This window comes from Triticum urartu, chromosome 3A (genome assembly GCF_056163025.1).
Source record: "Triticum urartu cultivar PI428250 chromosome 3A, HENAU_Tu73, whole genome shotgun sequence".
NCBI classification, from domain to species: domain Eukaryota; kingdom Viridiplantae; phylum Streptophyta; class Magnoliopsida; order Poales; family Poaceae; genus Triticum; species Triticum urartu.
Genome location: NC_141875.1, coordinates 2931836 through 2951495, shown reverse-complemented (window position 1 = coordinate 2951495; position 19660 = coordinate 2931836). Strand labels below are relative to the sequence as shown.

Below are 19660 nucleotides of genomic sequence, written 5' to 3'. Positions count from 1 at the left end.
CACTCGGCGTATAAGGCGATTCCAGTAGCGTAGGTACGCACCCGTCCCTCCCGTAGTCGTCGAATAGGATGAGGAGAAATTCGGGGTACGTGGCCGGGTGCGTGTTCATCACCACCTTCACGAAGCTCGTCGGCTCCTCTAAACCCGCCGCTTGTTCGTCCGATAGATGGATCCGGTGGACCTTGGGCAAGAAGGAGTTGAAGCCGGCGATGAGGTTGGGGCTGTCCCTAAACAGCGACGCCACCGTCGACACCACCAGCGGCGCCGATCCTGCAGGCGGTCAAATGTTGGTCGGTCGATCCATGCGTGGAGCAAATTTATGCATTTATCGACATGGATGGGACGTACCTGCTCCTCTTGTAATCAACCATGACGCCGAGGAACTCGCTGTACCTCGGCGGATGGCGGTTCTCCACCATCTTCATGTACCTGATCGCGCCCTCCAATTCCAAAAACTACCCGTGGCAGTCCGCCGCCGCCATTGGAGCAGCTAACTAGCTTCTTACTATTGATTCTTCCCAGCTTGGACTACTGATCTATGTCTTTGATTCGATTATCACTGGGTTCGATGAGTTTTGTGGCATGGAAAAAAAGGAATGCTAGGAATATATCTCGCTCAACGTAAGTCATAAGGGTGCGGCTATGTGCCACTCACACCCAGTCCTACTCCTACCACGGGGAGCCTGTAATGGTTACCCCATGTGGTGACCTAGGGCCATGCCAAGTGGTACTTCCAGTCGTCGCCACATGTTGCCTGTTGGATGCTCACTTTGAATTTGTTTTCTGTACATGTTTATGGGGGTTAGATGGGGTTTTTCTGGGTTTTGGTTGACGCACAGATTTGCTTCCGCGAGAAATACAGTTGTGTTTCTTAGAAAAATTATACTTTCACAAAAAGCACATATTGGCTTCTCGTGGAAGCACAAATTTACTTACGCGAGAAGCACAGCTATGCTTTTTGGAAAGGAAAATAAATATGTGCTTCTACAAGAAGCACAGATTTGCTTCTCATGGAGGAATAGAGTTGCTTCCATGAGAATCACAGTCGTGCTTCTGGGAAAAAGAATGTGCTTCCATATGCTTCTAGTGAAAGCACATATTTGCTTCCGCGAAAAAAGAAAAACCACAACTTTGCTTCCGGCTCTGGTTATGTTTTTGATTTTTTGCCATTAGTTTTTTGGTTGCCTTTCAGTTTTTATTTTTATCCCTTTCTATATTATTATTTTTCTAAGTTTTTGTTTATGATTTATTTCATGAAAAAAGGCCGTCGAACCTTTTAACATGAGATCTCAACGCAAGAAATCCAGTAGTAAAAACAGTTTGGAATTTGGACGCATGATTCAAAAGATAAAACATTTTGAATAAATAAATCTACGAATAAAAGAAAATTCTCAGGTTTGACAAGTGGCGCATATGAGCGCCCGAGAAGATGCTAAAGACTTTCACAAGGGGTTACTACTGATATCCCATACCATGCCTTTTTTTAGGATCTCCCGTACGACGCCTTACTTGTAGTGAATATGTAAGAGCATATACAATCGTAGTTGGCAAATCCGGTACATACTTCATCACATCCAAAAGATCATAGTTCGCCCCGGACAAGTTCATAAACTTCTACAACTAAAAATGATATAACCATTGAGGCGGAGGGGGCGGAATCACCACTTCCTCACCGGGCGTTTGCCCTTCCAGTTGCCCGCGCTGCTGTAGGCGTCTGCGGCTAGTGGAGGGTCTTGGTCGCAGACGAGGAGGTGCAGTTGTTGCTGCCGTCAAAGTCGGAGAGGACGCTGAGCCCCTTCATCTGACGGACCGCCCTGTCCTGCTCCCGCTTTAGCCTTGCCACCCGAGCCTTCTCCGTCACTGCCTCCTTCGTCGCGCGATCTGACTGCTCAATAGCAAGCTGGAGCGCCTTGGCGTTATTCCGTCAGAGGCGACGAGCGTCCGGCTCCGCCATCGTGAGGGAGCGGTGGTACAACCATGCGAGGAGATGCGCGTCCTTGTCAGCATCCGACTTCGTCACACGACGGCGGCGTGTGGACTGCTTCGCCATGTCCCTCTCCTGTGCATGCTGCCTCTCGTGGTGCGCGACGCGTGCCTCCAAGTTTGGAGTGCGCGTGCGGGCCGGAGGCGCGTGCACAAGCACCCAGTGCTGGCCATGTTGAGGAGGGGCCGACGGGGGAAGGAGACGGCGTGGGGCCGATGCGGACTGTGTTGTCCTTGCGTCGCTGCGCACGAGCCGGGAGGGTCCAGCTCCGATGTCGGCGCTGCGCCGGCCCGGGAAGTGCGGCGACGCTCCAGATCCAGAGCTGCCGCCGGTCTCCACCTTGGACCGCTCCAGCGCAATGCGGAGGGCCATCTCCTCCTCGTAATCGACCTTCGAGCCGGAGTCGCTGCCGGAGCTGCTCATCGTGGTGGATGGGATCGGAACAGGAGATGGAGAAGAGTGGATGGAGCAAGAGAGAGGGACATAGTGAGCTAGGGTTTGAGCTCGCCGCGCGGATTGGGTTTTTTTCCGAGGTCGCTGGTGGGCCGGGCCTGTCAGGCGGACGCGCCCGGGTGTGCTCAGGCCGCCCCGTATCCGCCCTATATTTGGGCTGGATATGTGGGGTGTCGGTCAGCCCGGGCGTTTGTTCATGGTTTGAGAGGTCTTGTCGGGTTGATTTTTTTTACCGGTCAGTGATCGGACGGCCTGTCCGAACGTTTGAGACGGATATAAGAGGCCCGACTGTAGATGCTCTAATAGCTAGCGCAGTAACGACTGCCCTCATCATCGCCTGTGTTTTGTTATTTTTTTATTCACATTTATGTTGTTGGCCTATATATTCTTACTTTTTTATTGCCAAAAGCACTTTACATAAAATTCAAATTGTTAATCTTGTATCTGGAAAATGTTAAACGAGTATAGACAAATGTACAATATAAATAAATGAAAAGTAGAAAATGTTAATCATGTGTACGGAAAATATAAATCATCTGTACGGAAAATGTAAATAAGCAATAGCGAGGCGATAGCAGCTATTTCAAAACTTTTTCAGACAATTTTACATGATTTCTACAGCCTATCATTTAGCGGCACCCTGCATGCACAGACTGTTATAACCGGGCAATAGATGTCTGTTTTAAACTCTTATTTAAAAATATATTCCTAATAGATATAAAAATGTACAATGCGTATGAAAAATGTAGACATCTGTTTAAAAAATAATGTAGACATTTGTTAAAAAATATATTCCTAATAGATACAAAAATGTACAATACATATGAAAAATGTAGACATCTATTAAAAATATACAATGCATATGGAAAAACAAAGAAAATCAGTGAAAACCAGAGAAAGAATCAAAGGAAACCGAGGAAAAAGGAAACAGAAAGGTAAAGGAATAAAACCAAAGAAAAAGGGGAAAAAGAAAAAAACAATTGAAGAAACCAAGAAAAACCGTGCTACACTGTGATAAATACCGAAAAAGTAAATAACATTTATAAAAGAGAAAAGTATACTTTTCGTCCTTCAATTTTTGACGGAGTTTAGATTTGGTACCTCAACTATGAAACCGGACAACGTGCACCCCTAACCGGACACATTTGGTCCCCCAGCTCGAAGCGGTATCCATGCCAACTTAGCATTGTTTTGACTCGGGTCATGTGTAGGTGGCAATATTTCTATTTCTCTTCATGCATCTCCGGTCTAGACATTTCGTCAAACAATTGACGTGCACTTGCTGCACCACGGCACAACCGTCTACGAGCCAGCGCTGCCACCATTGGTGGCCCAGCTAACTACCACGCACCGCCGGCTGCCCTGCTGGCCACTAAACATGCCGCTCCAAGCTGTCATGCATGTGACTCCGCGCCTCTGGCTGCGAGCCCAACTGCCGCTGGACACCTCCGTGCCTCCTCGAGCACCTGCCGTCGTCCTGCGCGACCTGCTGTTGTCCGTAACATCTCCTTGAGGCGTGCCTGCAGCCACCGCCGGCTGTCATGGTCACCACCGACGGCTCATCCCCGGCATGCCCTGTGCTCCTCTATAACCATCCGTGCTGGCCACTCCTCCGGACGCCTGAAGACTACAGGGGGGACATGGCCACGACCTGCACCACACGGCACGGCAAGCATCCACCACGTCTTCTCCTCGTCCCTGAGTTTTCGCATGAAGGCACGCGGGGAAGTGACGCGGCGCCGCCGGCGCGTGGGGTCCCAGGCGCTGAGCAACAGGAAATACGAAGGGAGGGATAGGTCCGGGTTGCGCTCGACGGCGAGGTACGTGCCGAGTGTGAGCTTGTGGGCGAGCGGGGAGGTCAGCGCCACCGCCTCTTCACCACGCTGCTGGATCCAAGTGTTGGACCGCGCGTGAAGGCCGGCGACGACGGCGAGTACCACCACAGCCGCAAGGTGCCCCAGTCCGGGCATAACGCCGACGTGCTCCATCTAGGCAACGAGCAGGTCGAGCCGGGGCAATCCCCTCTCCTGGCGCCGCGAGACGACCACCAGCAGCAGCATGCTCCTTGCCCGCAGACGCCACGTAGAGAGAGAGAGAGAGGGGAATCGGGCAGTCAATTCCAGGGTTTCTTTGCCACGTCGGCATGGATCGGTCAAAACTGGGATGGGCCAGCATTAAGACCGGCCAAAACCGGGAGGAGGATGAAACTTGAGTTGGAGGTGCATGTTGTCTGGTTTCATAGTTAAGGATCGAATCTAGACTTCGTCGAAAATTGAAGGACGAAAAATATATTTTCCTCTTTATAAAAAGCCTCGCGTTGTTTTCCTTTCAGGGCGTTGATAGGCCCCGGTGCGCCGGTCCAATCTTTCGGCCGGTCGCGTCCTAACCGTCCAATTCAGGTCTTGTGAACTATTCGATCTCTCCGTATTCACTCCGTTCCTGCCTTGCATCGAGCCTTCCTTCCCCCAACTCGCTCCGACGCAAGCGCTGCCAGCCCCTGCCACACCGTCGCGTGAGTCAAGCGAGCTCGCAACACCTCCGCACCGCCAGTTTGCCGTCGCTCGCCGCCCTCGCAGATAACCTTCCCCGCCTACAAAAATTGCTTCCATGGTCAACGCTGGTTCCAGCATCTGGCGGTGCTGATCCCAACAAAAAACAGATTGCAGCGAAACACAGTCCCCCCCCCCCCGCATCGGCGCCCGCCTCGAAGTCACCGCACTGCCAACGCCACCTGGCACCCAGCACGCCGCCGGTAGCAACACCACTGTGGAACGGTGTCAGCTTCTCCATTCATAGTCCCAGCACCGCCCCGACAATGGATGTAGCTTTCCCCGGTGCCGGATGCAGCTCCAGCAAACACGGATGCAGCTTTTTGCCATCGGGCGCATTTTTCAGCGTTGTCCTTCCAGCTTTCTGCATCACTGGTTCCAGCAAAAAAATGTGCTGGTTCCAGCATTTCCGCGGATCATCGAATCCTAGGCGCCACCGTCGCTAGCTTCCTTCATCCTTGGTTCCAGCAAAAGCATTTGCTGGTTGTAGCATTTGCAGAGGCTCGCTCCAGCATCACATCCACGTACACATGCCTTGCGCGGAGGTAGTTTCATGGAGGCTGGAGCCAGCGTGGCGCTCGAGCCGGCGGAAAGTTCGGCCGGCGCGCCGTCTCGAAGCGTTTTCCTTTCAGGGCGTTGATAGGCGCAGCGCGCCGGTCCAATCTTTCGTCCGGTCGCGTCCTAACCGTCCAATTCAGGTCTAGTGAACTGTTCGATCTCTCTGTATTCACTCCGTTCCTGCCTTGCATCGAGCCTTCGTTCCCCCAACTCGCTCTGGCGCAAGCGCTGCCAGCCCCCGCCACACCGTCGCGTGAGTCAAGCGAGCTCGCAACACCTCCGCACCGCCAGTTTGCCGTCGCTCGCCGCCCTCGCAGATAACCTTCCCCGCTTACAAAAATTGCTTCCATGGTCAACGCCGGTTCCAGCATCTGGCGGTGCTGATCCCAACAAAAAACAGATTGCAGCAAAACACAGTCCCCCCCCCCCCCCGCATCGGCGCCCGCCTCGAAGTCACCGCACTGCCAACGCCACCTGGCACCCAGCTCGCCGCCGGTAGCAACACCAGTGTGGAACGGTTGCAGCTTCTCCATTCATAGTCCCAGCACCGCCCCCGACAATGGATGTAGCTTTCCCCGGTGCCGGATGCAGCTCCAGCAAACGCGGATGCAGCTTTTTGCCATCGGGCGCATTTTTTAGCGTTGTCCTTCCAGCTTTCTGCATCACTGGTTCCAGCAAAAAAATGTGCTGGTTCCAGCATTTCCGCGGATCATCGAATCCTGGGCGCCACCGTCGCTAGCTTCCTTCATCCTTGGTTCCAGCAAAAGCATTTGCTGGTTGTAGCATTTGCAGAGGCTCGCTCCAGTATCACATCCACGTACACATGCCTTGCGCAGAGGTAGTTTCGTGGAGGCTGGAGCCAGCGTGGCGCTCGAGCCGGCCGAAAGTTCGGCCGGCGCGCCGTCTCGAAGCGTTTTCCTTTCAGGGCGTTGATAGGCGCCGGCGCGCCGGTCCAATCTTTCGGCCGGTCGCGTCCTAACCGTCCAATTCAGGTCTTGTGAACTGTTCGATCTCTCTGTATTCACTCCGTTCCTGCCTTGCATCGAGCCTTCCTTCCCCCAACTCGCTCCGGTGCAAGCGCTGTCAGCCCCCGCCACACCGTCGCGTGAGTCAAGCGAGCTCGCAACACCTCCGCACCGCCAGTTTGCCGTCGCTCGCCGCCCTCGCAGATAACCTTCCCCGCTTACAAAAATTGCTTCCATGGTCAACGCCGGTTCCAGCATCTGGCGGTGCTGATCCCAACAAAAAATAGATTGCAGCAAAACACAGCCCCCCCCCCCCCCCCCGCATCGGCGCCCGCCTCGAAGTCACCGCACTGCCAACGCCACCTGGCACCCAGCTCGCCGCCGGTAGCAACACCACTGTGGAACGGTTGCAGCTTCTCCATTCATAGTCCCAGCACCGCCCCCGACAATGGATGTAGCTTTCCCCGATGCCGGATGCAGCTCCAGCAAACGCGGATGCAGCTTTTTGCCATCGGGCGCATTTTTCAGCGTTGTCCTTCCAGCTTTCTGCATCACTGGTTCCAGCAAAAAAATGTGCTGGTTCCAGGATTTCTGTGGATCATCGAATCCTGGGCGCCACCGTCGCTAGCTTCCTTCATCCTTTGTTCCAGCAAAAGCATTTGCTGGTTGTAGCATTTGCAGAGGCTCGCTCCAGCATCACATCCACGTACACATGCCTTGCGCGGAGGTAGTTTCGTGGAGGCTGGAGCCAGCGTGGCGCTCGAGCCGGCCGAAAGTTCGGCCGGCGCGCCGTCTCGAAGCGTTTTCCTTTCAGGGCGTTGATAGGCACCGGCGCGCCGGTCCAATCTTTCGGCCGGTCGCGTCCTAACCGTCAAATTCAGGTCTTGTGAACTGTTCGATCTCTCTGTTTCCACTACGTTCCTGCCTTGCATCGAGCCTTCCTTCCCCCAACTCGCTCCGGCGCAAGCGCTGCCAGCCCCCGCCACACCGTCGCGTGAGTCAAGCGAGCTCGCAACAGCTCCGCACCGCCAGTTTGCCGTCGCTCGCTGCCCTCGCAGATAACCTTCCCCGCTTACAAAAATTGCTTCCATGGTCAACGCCGGTTCCAGCATCTGGCGGTGCTGATCCCAACAAAAAACAGATTGCAGCAAAACACAGTCCCCCCCCCCCCCGCATCGGCGCCCGCCTCGAAGTCACCGCACTGCCAACGCCACCTGGCACCCAGCTCGCCGCCGGTAGCAACACCACTGTGGAACGGTTGCAGCTTCTCCATTCATAGTCCCAGCACCGCCCCCGACAATGGATGTAGCTTTCCCCGGTGCCGGATGCAGCTCCAGCAAACGCGGATGCAGCTTTTTGCCATCGGGCGCATTTTTCAGCGTTGTCCTTCCAGCTTTCTGCATCACTGGTTCCAGCAAAAAAATGTGCTGGTTCCAGCATTTCCGCGGATCATCGAATCCTGGGCGCCACCGTCGCTAGCTTCCTTCATCCTTGGTTCCAGCAAAAGCATTTGCTGGTTGTAGCATTTGCAGAGGCTCGCTCCAGCATCACATCCACGTACACATGCCTTGCGCGGAGGTAGTTTCGTGGAGGCTGGAGCCAGCGTGGCGCTCGAGCCGGCCGAAAGTTCGGCCGGCGCGCCGTCTCGAAGCGTTTTCCTTTCAGTATTGGGCCTGCCCTACTGCACTAGCCCATAGGCTATTCCTAATAGGAATTGGAATCGGTACGGGCGAGATATAGTCCTGACAAGCCCTATTCCAATATCGCGTGAAGGTGTTCTTCTCCTATAGTTTACTACTAGGCTGGCCTGTGTTGCCGGGTTTTTTTTGCCGCTCACTCCTATGTGTTCGTTCGGGTTTCATTCGCTCATTGTGGAGTTAGTTTTTCTTTCTTCTCTCTATCTAACTACTCCGTTTCAGTTTACAAGTCCTGCCCGTATACCTAGTTTGCCAATTTTATCACCCTAATATAAACTATATAACACAAAAATTATATCTTCTGAAAGTAGAAACTCCAAAGTTTATGTTGGTATATTTTTTGTAATATATGACTTGTATTAGGTTGGTTAAATTGACAACCTAGGAGTACGCGCACGCCCTGTAAACATCTCAGTTAAAATTTGTAAACACATCATAATTATGACGTAAGAGTTTAGTATTAGTGCACTATATGAGCTCAGTATGAGATTTAAAAACTAATTATGACATAATTATTAACACTTTATCCTGAAATATAGCTTTTTTAGTTGAAAGTTGTCTCATTGAGGATAGAAAAAAAAGTAAGAGTAACTAAAATGCTATGCAAGATCTGGGAACATCTAGTGTAAAATATACTCCCTCCGTCTTATAATGTAAGACGTTTTTTTGACACTAGTATAGTGTTAAAAAGCGTCTTACATTTTGGGACGGAGGGAGTAGTAAACATGAGACATGTTTTCCTAGTGACTGCAGTACAGTACAGAAAGGACCTACCTTGAAGAACAAACCCATGAACAATATAAGTACCGAAAATAGAACCTTAAATGTGTGCCAGGCTTGCCCACCAAGGAAAAGCACTTTCATAATCGGGTCACCAAGGATCACCACCACACGTTCAGGTCCAAAACCACATCAAGGACCTTCTAATATCTCTGAATGCAGCCAGAGTTTAAAATTATTTTGTAGTGAAAACTAATTACCAGCGTCGAGAACCTTTGCTATTTGAAATGCATACGCCTTGCTCAAATCATAGTGAGAATCACCCACAATAAGGCTCTCACCAAATTAATTTACGACCAAATGAGCAGTGAGACTTTTCAATAGCGTACTTCCATTTATATGTCCAGAGCACATAGAAAGTGCTAAAACCAACTCAAATTAAGAACTATGTCTGCTCAGGTAAAATTTCAGAAATTTGAATGTTGGTAGAATTCTCAAGTTAAATGCCAAAAAAAAAATCTATTACCAAGGAAGAAGAATACGGTGTCCCTCATAACAGAACCTATCAGCAAACTTCAACTGTCTGATAAGGATTCACAACAAACATAACAAAACCACAAAGACCTCTTAATGAAGGAAATTATTATAGATCATTTTTGTGCAGGCAAATGTTCAAGAGCTCAAAAAACATAACAATATTACGACTCAAAATCTCATAGAAATGAAATGTTAGGACTCAAGCATAAAAAAATTAAAATGAAAGCTGCACACCTGGCATAAAATTCACAAACCTCTGCTTTGAAGGCAACATATTCTACCAACTACCTGTGTAGAAGAGATAAAACGGTTTGACATGAGGAGGGAAACTTTCTATGAAAACAATCACATGGAAGCTTCGGTAATAATTGACTGAAAAATAACATATGCATAAACAACATGAGGGAGAGGAGCTTATCCTTCACTACATATATATAGATTACCTTGATTCACCTCACATGGAGCCTGCTTGGATTTTTATGAAACACCATTGTCAGACATGACACATAGAAGATCATCAGAAACAACACGAGAGAGAGAGAGAGAGAGAGAGAGAGAGAGAGAGAGAGGTAGTCAAGTTTGGAAATGGTAATAGGGTAAATCAAGAATCAATGTCCAAAATAAATGTAGATGAACTGCAACAGCACCAATCATTTTAGGCAAGTCTGTATCCAATCAGGAGCCATATTTAACACAACAATCAACAAGAACAAGAAAGAAGCCGTGCCTCTCGGAAATGAAGAAAACACATTTTTTTTCTTCTTCCGTGAGAGGCATGGTTTTGCTTACGCGAGAGGCACTGATTTGTTTCCATGAGAATCACGGCCATGCCTCTCGGAAAAGTAAAAAAAAATATTTTTCTCCTTACATGAGAGGCACGGTGTTGCTTCCGTGAGACGCACGGATTTGATTCCGCGAGAGGTACGGCCGTGCCTCTAAGAAACGGAAAAAAGACGCCCTTCTTTTTTGTCTTTCCACGAGAAGTACGGTTTTGCTTCAGCAAGAGGCACGGCCATGCTTACCGGAAATGGCTTTCGGAAAGGGGAAAAAATGTGCTCCCAGTATGGTTTTTTCGTCCTTTTTTGTGAAACAAAGTTCATCAAAATCTATCAACATGGGATCTAGTTTTGAGGACATCGCCGTGAGGAATCCAAAGATGAAGCGGTTCGAGATTTGGACACATGGTTTAAAAGATAAGACGTTTTGAATAAATGGATGTACGGAAAAAGGGAAAACTCTCAGGTTCCGACAAGTACCGCGCATGATGAACATATTACAATGGATGATAAAACAATTAAATGTGATGAACATTTTCTCGAAACAATAAATAATGAAGATTTTTATAAATACACTGAGAAAATGTTTTACAAATACGTTTTGGCATTTTCTAATATGCGATGAACCCTTTTTAAAATATATTATATACTTTTTATATACATGCATGTTGAAATTATTTGAATACACCATGAAAAATAATGTAAAACTGAAAGGAAAGAGAATGAAAAGAAGCAATTAAAGCCAAAATAGATAAGGCAAGAAGACGTGAAAAGGAAAATACAAATAAAAACATGAATAGAAAAGCAAAAGGGAAGGACAATATAAAACAGCAAATAAAACGATAAGTGGTAAAAGGAATGGAAAATGAACATTAAAAAAAGGAAAAACTGAAAAAAGAAGAAAGACAAATGGAAAAGGAAGAAAATATGAAAAACAAAAATGAAGTAGATGCCGAAAAACGATAAAAAGGCCGAACGTAGAAACCGGTCCACGCATATACGGTGTGCCCCTGGGAAAACCAAGAAATCCGGAACAAACAACAACCCCCATTGGCCCTATTTAAACCGGAAAAAATATTCGCATATGATGGGCCGGACTAGGCAGAACCTCTCTGCAGGCGAATGAACTCAACAAAATGAAATATGATTGATAAACACTCCCCATCATACGTCTGGTAGGAAGCAAACATCAGACTGGTTGCCTACCGTTGATCCTTACAATATCGACGGCCTACATCACGCTAAAAAGAACTCGGTCCAAATCACCCGGAGGATGCACGCTAATCTAACTGTGTCATAACTCCCGTCTCCATCTTTAACCCCAAAATATTGCACCTCACCGGCGAGAGATCCATCCCGCTGCACCGCCCACTCCCTCCTCTACCCCAATGCATCCACCACACACCATGGATCTTTCAAACCTGCTTCCTACAGACCGCATCATGGATCTTGTAAACCTCCTCGGCTCCCTCTGATCTACCTGTAGAAGTTGCCAAGGTTTGGATCCCCATACACTGCAACCGACGGTCCAACCCCCAACCCTCCCGGTCATCCCTCCTGATTCGTCGTGGTCGCATGGTCTATGAAACTCTGATGAATACAAATTACGTCAATGACATTAGCAAATTCATTCAGTAAACCCAAATCACGCTGAAACCCACCACCTTATATCTCAAATCAACCACGAACAAGAGGAGGTGACTCCCAAATCATGCATTTATATCGAACACTTTTACCTGCCAATAAATTTCAACCATAATTTGAATAGATACAGAAGGAATCGTATAATTTTCATCACTATCTATATCTGTTGTATGAAACAATATCATTGAGCAAATGAGTAGGTATATTAGAACTAAACAAAGTTTATTATTATAAATAGTACATTTCTATCATTTGAGAAAACTAGGATAAATCTGTGCATGAAATTGTGTTCTTTTTGTTGAAATTTTAATCTGAGGTATATTATAGAATTGACTTGACTTACATTTCAACAAAGCATAAAAAATGTAAAAAAATCGCACTTCTATGTATTAAATTGTGTTATGTGTGTTTGTGCACAACATATATAAATATCTTGATAATGGATTCTACTTTCATGAGTCGAACAAATATCCTAATATTGGTTCGTAAAATAGGATTGTCAAACAGTTCTAGGGTATATGAGGTGTCAACATGTTGTGTATTCTAATAGACTCCTCTCGTCCTTGCTATTTGAAACTGGCTTGTAGTTTGTGATGTTTACATACGAAACAAATTATAATCATGTTCACTTCTACTTCTACTATCAAGGTTCAAAATAGACCGAGATTTGAGAGTTTGGTGTGCTGATTTCGGGGTTTGAAAGTTTAAGGTTTGATTTAGCTTTCGTCCACAAGGTCAAGACTTGTATTTGACTTTTTCCTTGTTTACAACGACCTGTCAGGTTCTAACTTAGCTTATTCTCGTACATCTTATATGTACTAGAAGGTGGGGTGCTCCTCCTCCTAGACAGGCACAATTCGTCCTATGTAGTTTTTTCTCATGTTCTTATAGGTCATATGTTGCCACATTAGCCGGCCTATGTTTAATTACAACTATGTAGAAGGCGGTTAGCAGTGGGATGTGCCTTTGTCCCATGCCGCAAACAAATCCACTACCTTACTAAGGTCCCTAGGAATAGTTGTCTGTGCTGGCTTGGGGCTTTGGAAGGTGGTTGGTGGGGCTATTCGTAAAAGTGTGCTTTGCTGCCCGAGGGTATCGACCTACTAGCAAGTAATCGATAGTGTTAGCATGGGGCTCACATGAACACCATTGATGGACACCAATGCTAGACGTATAACAACATGACAACTAATCAGCCAACAGCTCCCTCCGCCATGAACACCACATACCGCCTATTCCAAATAAGACCCATATCGGCAAAAAGAAACGACACAACTACATTCAACATGACGACCACAATTAAATGCCAACCCAGCCTAGGTGAAACACACAATGAACCCGCCCTAATAGACACGTATAAAATAGAAAGAGGAGAGCTAACTCATGACCAAAGAACAGACTGATAAGTCGCACGTTACACTAGTTCTATTTATCCATCGTGCATTGGTTAGCCCGCCTTACTAGGGATGCAAATAGGTGACCTTTAGGGTACCCTCTAACCCTAAAACTTGTTATTTAATTAAATAGAGTTAGAGGGTATCAAGGTACCCGTTTGCACCCACTACGCCTAATCATATTCCTTGAGCTAACTTAACCTACTGTACAAACTGGATTGGCAGCCTGAAAATCTGTGACAAGCTAGCCTGAGCCCCGAGGTCAATTAGGAGTTGATCAAGAAAATTATGTAGTTTCTTATAAATAAATAAAATTACCATGATATAAATAACTAGAAATAGTATTTAAATTTAGCATTAGAAAACAAAATTCCAGTCCCCTTCTAATTATCAGTTGATATGGCCGTAACAAACAAAGCAATTCAGAATTCAGTCCGCTACAACCCTAGCGAACCTATGGAGGACGTGTAATCAAATATAACGAGTGTAGTTTTTGTGCACTAGTTTGCATCCAGAGAATTGGTCAACTGGCTTTCCTTTGCGGGGTCGTGTCTATGCTGTTGAAATTGTGCCCTTTGATAGTATTGTAGCCAATTATATATGGCATGTGCTTCAGTGCACTTAAACTGATCTATTAGCGGTGTTTTGACTTAAAAGAGATCTAATTGCTTCCCATTTGTATTATAAGAAGGGGAAAAGAAACTATCTCAATGCTTGTCATTAACAGTTTCTTTAACCTAAATCTGCGATGCAATGATAAAAAAATGCTACACTATGCATATTCTGAAAGCAGAAGAATTTGATCCGCCCAGGGATCTAGTTTGCAATACTAGCTCCTCTTCTTCTCGGAGAGCATGTTCTTGAACCATAACGCTGAGTCCTTTGGGTACCTCTTCAGAGTCTTGTAGTCCACATAGACAATACCGAAACGGGCGGTGTAGCCGAGTCTCCACTCGAAGTTGTCAAGCAGAGACCAAGCAAAGTACCCGATCACCCGGGCGCCATCGTCTATCGCCTTCTTGAGCTCGGTTATGTAGTCTCTGTAGTACCGGATTCTTACTGTGTCGCGTACACCGTCAGCGATGCTAATGTTGCCAGGTTGGTCCATCCCTGTTAGATGATCACTCATGTCCTTATGAGAACGACAAGTAGTAATTTGTTTTACTGGAAGAAACAATTGCCATTTAAGATGTTGAAAGTACCGTTTTCAGCAAGGATCATTGTAGGATTTCCATATCTTTCTTTGACATAGGTCACAGCCTTGTTGATTCCCCATGGTACAATGTAAAGCCAGTAGGAGTTTGCCTGCATGGACTCAACCAACTTACAGTTACAATGTTCCACAGAAAATTTGCACTTATCCATCTTTAAGGTATAGTAAAGAGTAATCCAGAACTGCACTTACATGAGCTCCAATAGGCACGCCATTTCGTTTAACTGCAAAGACACATACACATCACGGGGTCTGAGAATGTGAAGCATCTGCCATAGCAGAAGGAGTTGGCATGAAGGAGACAGATCTTACAGACAAATTCAACATGCCAATCATCCTGGTAACTGACAGGCGTGAGGTTCCAAGTCCCATTGTCCTTCATGTAGAAAGAAGTGTATTGGTTGATACCAACATAGTCAATGGATCCCTTAACCATCGTGGACTCGTCGGCACTGAAGCGTGGCAACCGATCCTTGACAATCTCGAGCATCGTGAATGGGTAGCTACCATGGATGATGGGGTCAAGGAACCTGCAAGGACATTCATACAGTTTTAGTCTGCTTCCCTCCAAACAAAGTTAGTAGACCAATTTGAAGTTGTGAAGTAAAATTTTATCCTCGGGTAAATTGGTTCAGGGTTTACCATCCAAGGTGGAAGTCCCTTGCCCTCTGCGCTGCAGCTTGATCAGCATTACTGTTGCTCAAAGGTTCGGACCACACAAAATCCAAGAGAATTCCAATCCTCCCCTTTTGGTGATGCTATTAAATAGAACAAAATGATTGAATGAAACATAATAAAATTAACTTTTAGGCACTGCCATTCAATATGTGATTCTTCAAGTGACAAATGACTTGAAGGTAATCTTCAGTCAGTCTTACCTGATACTTGTCACGGTATCGCCGCACTGCCGCAGCATGTGAAAGTATGAGATGGTGCGCGGCAAGGTACGGCTCTGTCGTGGAGTCACCTCCTGCAGAGCACTGAGAACACCTCCCCGGTGCATGGAGGCCAATGTCATACCCCAAAGCAGCGACGCACCTCGGCTCATTGAAGGTAAACCAATTCTTCACCCTGTCTCCGAACACCTTGAAACAGAAATCGGCATAGTCTGCAAACGCGCCCCTTTTGTAAAAATAGAAAAAGTTGGGTGTATCAAAGACACATACTTAAATTCAACTTTGAAATGTGGAAATAATCACTATATGAAATGCTTACACTATGTTTGGGCTTAGCCAGCCAAGGTACCGCTGATGGAGTGCCAGTGGGAGGTCATAGTGATAGAGGTTTGCATATGGAGTGATGCCTAATCCACCATTATAATAAGGGTTATTAATTAAACAAGAAATTCGGACCCTGGTGCTAATTAAGAGCTTCTTGCATGCCTAGCTAACTAGGTGTGGCAATTCCAGTTACCTTGCTGAAGCATGTAATCTATGAGCCTGTTGTAGTAATCCACTCCTTCCCAGTTCACCTTCCCAGTCCCATCTAGAATTGAATTTCATACACAACTCCACTTCCATGAAAAACTCTTTTGAAAATTGAAACTGCTGCAGCTGGAGGAGAGATCATGGCACATATATACCTGGGAAAATCCTCGACCAAGAGATGGAAAACCGGTACGCCTCGAAGCCTATGTTCTTCATTATGTCCACATCCTCCTACACCTCATAATTAATAAACACCTCTGTGAAGCATCAGGTGAGGACACACTAGAAAACAGCCCCAAAAACAGAGCAATCAGGATGACTAATCGTTGAGTGCACACACCTTGTACCTGTGGTACTCATCGACCGCCACATCGGCGGTGCCGTTGCTGGCGATCGTCCCTATCCTCCCAACAACACAGCCCGTTTAGATCCAAGATGTATGCCGTAGTAGCACCACTACAACTTGTTCACTGGAGCTAGGAAAAAAAGCAAGATGAACCAAATCGATAGAAATGTTTTTACCTGGTATCTTGATGAAGGCGTCCCAGATACTTGGCCCTCGCCCTCCCTGCTCCGCCATCCCCTCCACCTGGTACGCCGATGTGGCTGTCCCGAACACGAACCCCTCCGGGAAGCCCTGCCGGCCCAGCCCGCCGGCATCTTGGATCTCGGGGTTGAGCCAGTGGTATTGCGCAGAAGGCAGCAGCACATGAGCAGCTGGCGCTAGTATCAGCAGCGCAAGAGCAGCTGCCGCTAGTATCAGCAGCAGCGCCGCCGCGTGCTTCATCGTGTGCGTGAGCGAGGAACGGGGGGGGAGTGTGGCCGGGGGTCAAGGCTTGGTCTGCGGGGCTAGATAATAGCAAATGTGTGTTTGTGTGCGACTCATTAAACTAAGTAACTAGGGAACAAACAAGTTTGGACTTTGAAAGATAAAATATGTGCGTGCGCGTACCCAGGCCGGGGCAGCCGCATCGAATGTGCGATGGAACGGGATCTCACGCCGGACTGGAGGTAGACGAAGCACTTTTTCTGGCGACAAACGCCTGGGCAACTAACCCTTGCTATTCTTTAGCTCTCTCTTATGCTTTGTTTTTGCTTGGGCCAAAATTTAGTATGCCGAGGTCTTTCCGAATCACACTGATTGGAGAGATATCCCGTGGAGCGTCGCCCCAGTGGCGACAGGTCAGTAAGATATGCTCGAAGCCTCGAATTAAGGAGCTTGATTGATGAGATTTTGTCGTCCCTTCCATGGGATTGAGGGAGTTGTTGGATGTGCTTAGTATTTGTTTTCCCATGATACGTGGGAAAATAAATAATCCCATGTGGAGGGTCGATAGATGAGATTTTTCTGCCGTTCGAGGGGTGCAGGTGGTTTGAATTTGATGGACGTGTTTTCTTCTTTCTTCTCAAATCCAAATTTTGAACAGAAATATATTTTAAACTGAGTGTCTACGTCGCAAACAATTAATTGTTGTGTCCTTCGCGTCGATGGCTTCGAAACTAATGAATACTTGAAAAGGTAACATCAGTGGCAGTAAAAGAACTTGCATCCAATATTCAGTTTATGCGTCATTGCAGTAACATAACTTGTCTATGCGTGCATATACGGTCACTTCTTCCGTAGATCGTGCTCACGTGGCATGTTAGCATGAATGCGGCCCACATGTCAGAGGTCCAAAGTGGTGAGGCGTTGGATGAGCCACGCATTGTCTTTTTCTGTAGAAAAGCACCCTCGGCTTTTATTTAATTAATTATACACCTACCAGCACATGGTTCGTGAGAAACAAGAATTAAAAATAGCACCAAGGGAATGGCGTTATTGCGAGGGCTGGGGTAAGCGATAATGGAGAGGGAGACTCGGAGTGCAGGAGGCGTCGTTTCCCATTAGAAAATACTCTCTCTGTAAAGAAATGTAAGATTGTTTAGACCACTAAAGTGGTGATCTAAATGACGATCTTATATTTCTTTACAGGCAGAGGTAGTAGCATGTTATGATGAGCGCGAGCGAGGATACACTTTTTACAATATTAACAACATTCACCGATAATTGCATTGATTTAGGTTGGAATCAATGTGATCACATGCATCAAAATCGAGCATACCCTACTAGTTAAATTTAGTATTGTAGATGTTGATACTTTCTCAACAGATTTTACCGAAATATGCAAAGCTTGAAGTTTGAAAAATATATACGCTCGCTCTACGTTGATGGAGTATAATAGTATACCAATAGTGAGAGATATTAATTACATCCATCGTGGATCTTATCGTCATCGTGGTCATCTAGGCTCACTTCTCTCATGAAACGAGCGGCAAGCTCATGCTCATCCACCCCGCCGACGACCTTGATCTTGTGCTCTCTTGGCAATATGGCGTTGAAGCCGGCGATGAGGTCCGGCCTATCCCGGAACAGCACTCCCACCCTCGACGCCACCTCCGCGATGCCGATCCTGCCATGAAGCCATGCATGAACCCACATCTCATAATATTAGTTAACCACTTTTTAACCTCCATGGATCCAACCAACCATGAACTATACATAGGTATGGATCACTACGTACCCGTCCCTCCCGTATTCGTCGAATATGATGCGGAGAAACTCGCGGTACGTGGACGGGTGCGTGTTCATCACCGCCTTCACGAAGGTCGTCGGCTTCTCTATCGCCGCCGCTTGTTCGTCGGATAGACGGATCCGGTGGCCCTTGGGCAAGAAGGCGTTGAAGCCGACGATGAGGTCGGGGCTGTCCCTGAGCAGTGCCGCCACCCTCGACGCCACCTCGGCGACGCCGATCCTGCACGAAGTCATACATACGTTGGTCGGTCGATCCATGCATGCATGGAGCGAATTAATACGTTGATCGACATGGATTCGACATATATACCTGCCCCTCTTGTAATGAGCCATGACGTTTAGGAACTCGTTGTACGTCGCCGGGTGCCGGTTCTTGACCATCTTCATGTACCTCAGCGCGTCCTCCAATTCCAAAAACTCCCCGTGGCTGTCCGCCGGCGCCATTGGAGCAGCTAACTAGCTTCTTGCTCTTCTTCTCCTCTTGATTCTGCCCAGCTTGGACTACTGATCTATGTCTTTGATTCGATCACATCATATATAGAAATATATAAACGTATCCACGTCAATCCCGTTATTACCTTGTCCTTGACACGGACAAAACATCCGGCAGCTACTTGACTCAGGGACGTACACGGACATAGGTGAAGTATAGCACTAGGACTTTCAGCGCCAGAAAATTAGGTACGCGGACGAACACCAAAAGCACAGGCCAGCACGTACGTACAAGTCGTTCTAACCTTGCCAAAAAAAAAACCCCGTACGAGCGTTCTATTCCTCGCGTAGTAAAGCGTCGGTTGCTTGTAGTCGGCCGGCCCGCCGATTTCCATTGGGTTTGATCGGTTTTGTGGTATGGGCAAAAAAGGAACGCTAGGAATATATCTCGCCTGTCGCGAACCCTAAGGGTGCGGCTATTGTTCTCCCCTTGCCCAGTCCAGGCCGGTTGGAACTCGTCCCGACCATGGCTTCGTTTTTGGGTAGGAAGGAGCGGCCTTCTACTCTTCACCGGTGGTTCTCTTCTCTTCCGTGGTGGTGTTGGAGGGGTGGTCTTGGATGCCGGGGCGGTGCTACTTATGAGTTGCGTTGGAATTTCTTCGGAAAAGAGAGAATGATGCAGTACAGTAGAGATAAGTATTTCCCCTCAGTTAAGAACCAAGCTTATCAATCCAGTAGC

General features: G+C 47.4%; 2 protein-coding genes across 2 annotated transcripts; both read right to left on the bottom strand.

Annotated features, from left to right (window-relative positions):
- Positions 1-13830: 13830 nt before the first annotated feature.
- On the bottom strand, positions 13831-16723 carry LOC125547483 (beta-glucosidase 26). The gene is made up of 11 exons (XM_048711342.2): positions 16440-16723; positions 16258-16316; positions 16073-16148; positions 15904-15975; positions 15706-15793; positions 15369-15612; positions 15133-15248; positions 14803-15020; positions 14683-14714; positions 14480-14582; positions 13831-14387 (listed from the first exon to the last, which is right to left on the bottom strand). The coding sequence occupies exons 1-11, from the start codon at positions 16702-16704 to the stop codon at positions 14107-14109; spliced, it is 1554 nt and encodes a 517-aa protein (XP_048567299.2). The 5' UTR covers positions 16705-16723; the 3' UTR covers positions 13831-14106.
- Positions 16724-18159: 1436 nt separating this feature from the next.
- Positions 18160-18933, bottom strand: LOC125543330 (paired amphipathic helix protein Sin3-like 4). The gene is made up of 3 exons (XM_087516387.1): positions 18800-18933; positions 18479-18709; positions 18160-18367 (listed from the first exon to the last, which is right to left on the bottom strand). The coding sequence occupies exons 1-3, from the start codon at positions 18931-18933 to the stop codon at positions 18160-18162; spliced, it is 573 nt and encodes a 190-aa protein (XP_087372513.1).
- Between the last annotated feature and the right edge of the window lie 727 nt (positions 18934-19660).

What these genes read in the sequence shown, in the direction of transcription:
- LOC125547483 (XM_048711342.2), bottom strand. Translation starts at nt 16,704, where the DNA reads ATGAAGCACGCGGCGGCGCTGCTGCTGATACTAGCGGCAGCTGCTCTT. An exon ending in GATACCGTGACAAGTATCAG is followed by an intron (nt 15,249 to 15,368) that starts GTAAGACTGACT and finishes TCTATTTAATAG; the next exon opens with CATCACCAAAAGGGGAGGAT. An exon ending in GCGTGCCTATTGGAGCTCAT is followed by an intron (nt 14,583 to 14,682) that starts GTAAGTGCAGTT and finishes GAGTCCATGCAG; the next exon opens with GCAAACTCCTACTGGCTTTA.
- LOC125543330 (XM_087516387.1), bottom strand. Translation starts at nt 18,933, where the DNA reads ATGGCGCCGGCGGACAGCCACGGGGAGTTTTTGGAATTGGAGGACGCG. An exon ending in GCTCATTACAAGAGGGGCAG is followed by an intron (nt 18,710 to 18,799) that starts GTATATATGTCG and finishes GACTTCGTGCAG; the next exon opens with GATCGGCGTCGCCGAGGTGG. An exon ending in GACGAATACGGGAGGGACGG is followed by an intron (nt 18,368 to 18,478) that starts GTACGTAGTGAT and finishes GCTTCATGGCAG; the next exon opens with GATCGGCATCGCGGAGGTGG.